Source organism: Rutilus rutilus (assembly GCF_951802725.1).
Source record: "Rutilus rutilus genome assembly, chromosome: 2".
Classification (NCBI taxonomy): Eukaryota; Metazoa; Chordata; class Actinopteri; order Cypriniformes; family Leuciscidae; genus Rutilus; species Rutilus rutilus.
This window is the reverse complement of record NC_140210.1, coordinates 31,688,659-31,694,658: the sequence shown is the minus strand read 5'-3', so window position 1 is coordinate 31,694,658 and position 6,000 is coordinate 31,688,659. Positions and strand designations below refer to the sequence as shown.

The following is a 6,000-nucleotide window of genomic DNA, read 5'->3' as shown; positions in this document are numbered from 1 at the left end:
CCCAAAGATCTTAAGAATCTATCACAACATCCAAGGAGTCATCTTTATATTGTGGAAAGAAATGTCATTAAATGGGGCAGATACTAAAACAAAATGTGTTAACGAAACATAACCAACCTTAACTGAAACGAAAGAGCTTCTTTTTCCAAATGGATTTCCGGCAAATGCATCTGCAAGTTTTAATGGCATTTTGGTGCTGTTGTTTAAATGGTAGCAAAACAGATAAATGATGGAAAGACACTGCATGTGTGAACAACAGATGTGGTACATTTACCAGAAAATATATCCAGCTATTTTTCCTGCAATTTAACGGGTTTCATTTGTGAAAGTGGCTATTGTTTATCATTCATATGTGCAAAATTCATATTAAACAAATGCAAACATTTATGAGAAGAAAGTAATAGTTTTGAATTTATTCAAGCTAAAGTTTTTCAGCAGCCTTAAAAAAAAAAGACAGTCTTTTAAACCTTGATGAGAGCACATCCACACAATTAAGTTAATTGACATTAATAAACTACACACAATGCTACTTTATTTTTTCATTTAACAAATGGTTTAGTTTATTTTTCAGAAAGCACATTAGGGGGTCCAGAGAGTGCGCAGCATATGGCTTACATTATTTATAGACACAGTTTGACATATAAATAGAAATAAAAACCAAGATATAAGAATAAAACACTTTATTTATTTAACATTGATCAACAAGAGAGTCAACATCACAAAAATTACATCAATGCCAAGACCTTTGCAGAGGTCATAAATCACTGTCTTAAATAACCGCCGTTACAATCAGTCACAAAAATGAACCCTTGGAACAAGGGCTCTTAGAAAAATGAAAATGGTCTCATTAAACATCAGTGAAGTCCTGCCATTTTAAAGGTCTTTGTGTGAGTGATGTCTTTAAAACTTTTAACCACTTAAAAGAGAGGGAAAGTGCTTTGCTTTTAAGTGTCCTTGAACAAACATAATTCTTTGTACACAACACCGATGTAAGTCTTGGCAATATTTAATTTGAAGTCATTGTATGTTTTTATTTTTTTTTATTTACCGGTTTCTGTTCTTCAACATAACATTATAACCTATGTACAGAATAGCAAAAAAAAAAAGGTTGCTCTGTTCGAGTTATTGAACAGCGTCACACATGCCATGCATAAATTTAAGGCACTTCGATGCGAACGCATATATCACATATCAATTTCAATATTCAATAGTTTTGTCTAGTAAGTGTTCCAAGAAGCCAAACTCTTTATTTCAAAGTGATAATGATCACTGCACTTTTATAACTCGACACGTTTCCTCATATTTACCACTATACATCATTACATGCCCTTACTAATATTAAATAGAAAAGATATTCAAGGTATCTTTTGAGTATTGAGGAAACTAATGCATAACAACTCAAACTACTTTACTAAAATCATGACATGCATTTTAAAAGAAGACAACACAAACGGTCACAATGATGTACGAATACTCTCCCAGGCAAAACTATATTTACATTTCCAAAATTTAAAAGTGCAGGCTCTTTATATGTATATAGCACTTCTTAGCTTATACTTGAACTTAACTCTTGTGCTAGCAACATCTGTGTTTTTGGATACAGTATATACTCTCTCTCAATGTCTTTAGTGTGAAGAAGGATGGAGGAGCGACAAGCAGTGCCATTGTGAAAGAGCCGCCGAGACCATGGATACCATGTATAGAGAAGTAAGAGGGTTTTTCTTTTCGAAGTTACAGTATCTCCACATAGTTTTCAGGGATGAGTCCTCGCTTTCCCTCCAGCACACCCTCCAGCCATCCGGGCTCCCTGGAGAGTGTCACTGCAGAGCAAAACCACGGACACACAGGTAAAAGTCTTACTGCAGCTCTTCTGTCACATTGCACGTCAGACAAGCAAGAATTCCTCATCGGGTGGAAGGCATTTCTTATGTGGATGGTTAGCATGGCTGATGAATGTCAACTACACCACAATGGGTAGGAGTTAGGAACGTTTACATAAAAAAAAAAAAAGAGAGATACAGCCAGGCCCTGATGAAGTTTGCTTTTTCAGCATTTACTGTGCTAAGTTAAAAAAAAAGAAAGGAAAATGGGAAATTGTGGTCAATGGAGCTGATAGAATTATTGATTTATTAATAGCCAAAGTGTTAATAAACAAACACAGAAGAGGTGGGAGATTTGTGAATAATGGGTGGAAAGTTTATTTTTATTTTTATTATTATTATTATTATTATTTTATTTTTATAAAAATTTTTGGATGAGAGCAGCGATGATTCAATCCAAGGGTACTGAGGCTCTGGGAATAATTTGAAAGTCTGTGTCTAAACTTAGGATACTAATAACTGTGAATGTTAATTATCACTGCATACTGAAGATGCTGAATGCTGTATTAGAAGCCAGAAAATACTGGCAAAGAAATACTGAACAATTGACCGGTAACGCGTGCAGGCCTGCTTGAACAAACAGCGGGATGCCCGTACAGTTAGTTACTATGATTTGTCGAAGGACAACCTATCATTTCAATAAATGTAATGTATTAGAACACTCTGATGAATAATGGGATGTGAAGGAAGTCCAAGTGAATGACAGAAATTGTGAAAAACACAAAAATGATGAAAAAGGAACATGCGGATGCTGTGCTAGCAACATCACATTTACAATCACAAATCATACAAATTGACTAGAAAATAGACAGAATTAAAAATTCTATCCAATATTTTCATTCTTTTATTGCAGGAAGCAAGAGTACAGTATAAGACATGTCTAGCAAAATACATTTACGTTTTTTTGCCTTTCTTGGCTTTCATGTTTTATGCCCATAATTTGACCACCAATGCTTTTGCTGGTTTAAAAAAAGTTGAGCAATATTATTTATCTGGTTAAATATTCTTTTCTTTTTTAAAAACTTTTAATAAATGTAACTTAAGCAATCTGTCATATTATTTGGGAAGCCAATTAAAAATTTTTTTTTTTTTTTTTTAAATCACTTGATTCCATTGGTTCCATTGATTTGGCTCAAAATCATCTCAATTGTATATCAAATTCAGCAAGACTACTGAGAGGCTTCAGCTGAAGTAGTTGAGAATAGTTTCAGAAAACAGGAGCTCTGATAGTGATTAAGGCCTTTATTTCCTCGTGTCATTCTAGCTCTGTCTCGTTCAATGTGAATTGATTTTAGGGGATGCTACACCCCTGTCCCACTTTCCTCCCTCCACCTATGCTGATATAAGATCAGATTTTCTTTTTTTTTTTTTGTGCTGGTAGGACCCACCAAATCCAATATGTCTGTGGATTCGGGTGAGTGCCTGTGGCAGTGATAACGTTAACACTTACCGTCATGGAAGATTGCGCCAACCTGGAAAGAGAGTTCGGAATCGTGTTCAGCCTCACAGGGGTACACAGCCTTGGCTTTCATGAGGGTGACACTGAAAAATGGAGGCAATCAGTTAGTGAATCTCTCGCTATTCGGAAGCGTGGGGATTAGGACACGACTTTCCAACTAGACTCAGCCGAAGTTATCACTGAAAGAAGTCTGTGTGATTAACATCTGTCCGTAAAAATCCCAGAACTGAGCTTTGAAGAAGTTGAGAAGTATGATAGTCATCGAAGAGTAGATATTGATTTAAACAGAGAGAAATTCTCAAGCAAGTGTGGGCAGCATCCAGGCATATCCTGCCATTTAGAACTCAAACATTTGGAGCATGTTCTGCAAAGCAGAGAACCGTTTCCACACCTTTTAATGCATTTCAATGGCTTTTCGATGACTTATCCAAACATTTATACTTACTGCATACATATTTCAATAATCTTATAAAATACAAATTGTAATTGTACTCACAAAGAGCAATTTTAGTCAATTAAATCATGTCCAATGGTTTTAAAGACTTTTTTGATTCCAAAAACGTAATGACTTGAGATTTTATTAAATATAACCATTTATTAGAAACAATGTGCGGTTATTGAAGAAGATATAGCAACAATGTGCTCTCTCTTCACTATTAGTCGGCAGAATGTTTTATATATTGTCTCAGAACAACGTGCCCTTAAGTTAATATACGACCCAGGCAGACACCCAGAATCCAGAAGTTACTGCAGGAGGTCTATACAACTGCAACATAACAAAGACATCATTCCTGAAGGTCAGTCATTTTTTTTCCCAACAGCTTTTAAACAGATTAAAAGACTTTAAATTGAATGAGTCTGATCACCTGCCATTGGGCATCATTCATTTTATACGATGGAAAGTTAATGCATCTTTGTGTCTGGATCAGAACTATAGATCATTGCAATGGCCCCTGCCTGGAAAGTGTGAGACTGAGAGAAAGTATGTGCGTGTGTGTGCATATGTGTGTACAGGTGTAGAGTCACAAATAGAGCTGAGGAAGCAGAGATGAGAGAGAGATGAGAGAGAGAGAGAGAGAGAGAGAGAGAGAGAGAGAGAGAGAGAGAGAGAGAGAGAGAGAGAGAGAGAGAGAGAGAGTGTACAGTTGTGTCGGCATGTAGGAGGAAAGGAAAAGTTGGCGAGTGTGTGAGTCGGAGGCTAAACAATGGCAGATGAAGACTTTGCGTCTTTGCATGTGTGATTGAGTTAATAGCCTGAGGCTGTGAGTTTGAAGTCCGAGTGAAAGAATCAATGAGACAGTGAGAGAGTATATGCGATAAAGGTTGAGCCAAAACCGGCCAACCTGACACTGAAATCAACAGACTGGAACAAATGAATTACATTCTATGAGAATGGATGTGTGTATAATACATGTTCTTCAGGGACAAGTGTGTTTACATCTTACCTTTCCTCAGGTTTATTCTTTTCCTTTCCTACTGATCCAGGTTTCACCGGTGTAGGTGAGGCAGGGGAGGCATTATTCATCCATGAAGCCGTGGCAGAGCATATCCTGTGGAACAAAAAGTGACACAAAAAATGTATACTGTAATGCTTTCCTAAAGTAAAAGACACCTATTTTAGAAATACTGCCAGTAAGTAGAAGAACAAATAGTGACACGGGTTCAGACTGATATCATTTTGTTAAAATCCACAGATTGCATGCTTTTAAGCTTCTAAGCTACTTTTTGAACTACAAAAATATGAACATCATCTATTTAAGCACATCAAAACATATAAACACAACACAAACAAAAAAGGGGGTTAAAGACACAACAGATACGCATTCTGCTGCATATATTCCTCCACACAAACCCCTTCATCATTATTCTTAGAGAGGCTGTGCAGCGCAGACAGTCTCACAATCTCAGAGAGGGTTAGAGAAGTGAAGGTTATGGGGAAAACTGCCCAACGTCCCCAAGAATCTGAAGGATTTAGAAAATGCAAATAATGCAAATGAGCACTTTAGATCCGCAATAGCTCACAGCAGGATCAGGCACTGCACAAGATGCACTGCACATATCAACATGAAATACAGTATTGACTACACACACACACACACACACAAAATCCATAGTAAGTAAATGCACCAATTTGAGTTTACTTAAATAATATTTTCAATATGTATTTACTCAAACTCCTTAGAATCAGCAAATCAGTTCATTGTTAAAACAATTCAATTTAATTAGTTGAAAAGTATGAAATTGGTTTGGATAGAGCTAGTTGTGGAACAAGCATGATTCAGTTAGTTAAAATGTATGAAACTGGTTTACATATATTGGATTTATTGATGATAATCTGGTAAACCTGGTTATTGTATATTTAAAACAAGTTTGTTTTATTAATACTATAACATAAATCTCATTCTTTAAACTGTGTATTCCAAATATTTTAAATGCAATTGAAATGCATAAAGCTAAATTATAGGCCAAAATATTTTTTGAGCATAATAACTTTTTTAATTGATTAATAATGTTATTAAAGTAGCATAAAATAATCAATAAAATGATGTTGCTAGTACAGCACATAAACAGATGCCAGTTGTCAGGTAATGAGCATAGCTGACCGCTTGTGTTCGGCTTGTTTAGCTTGTTTCCAGTGTCAGCCATATGAACGTATGCAGA

At 35.8% G+C, this 6,000-nt stretch overlaps 1 protein-coding gene across 1 annotated transcript in view; it reads right to left on the bottom strand.

The window, feature by feature from the left end:
• Positions 1 to 665: 665 nt before the first annotated feature.
• arhgap10 (Rho GTPase activating protein 10) overlaps positions 666 to 6,000 on the bottom strand; it is a gene marked incomplete at its 5' end in the record, with an annotated part of 75,148 nt that continues 69,813 nt past the window's right edge. Inside the window, 3 exons of the mRNA XM_084401515.1 lie at positions 666 to 1,820; positions 3,331 to 3,422; positions 4,785 to 4,889. Of these exons, the coding sequence (XP_084257641.1) occupies positions 1,732 to 1,820; positions 3,331 to 3,422; positions 4,785 to 4,889 (286 nt within the window). The 3' untranslated portion in view covers positions 666 to 1,731. The remainder of the gene's footprint in view (positions 1,821 to 3,330; positions 3,423 to 4,784; positions 4,890 to 6,000) is intronic.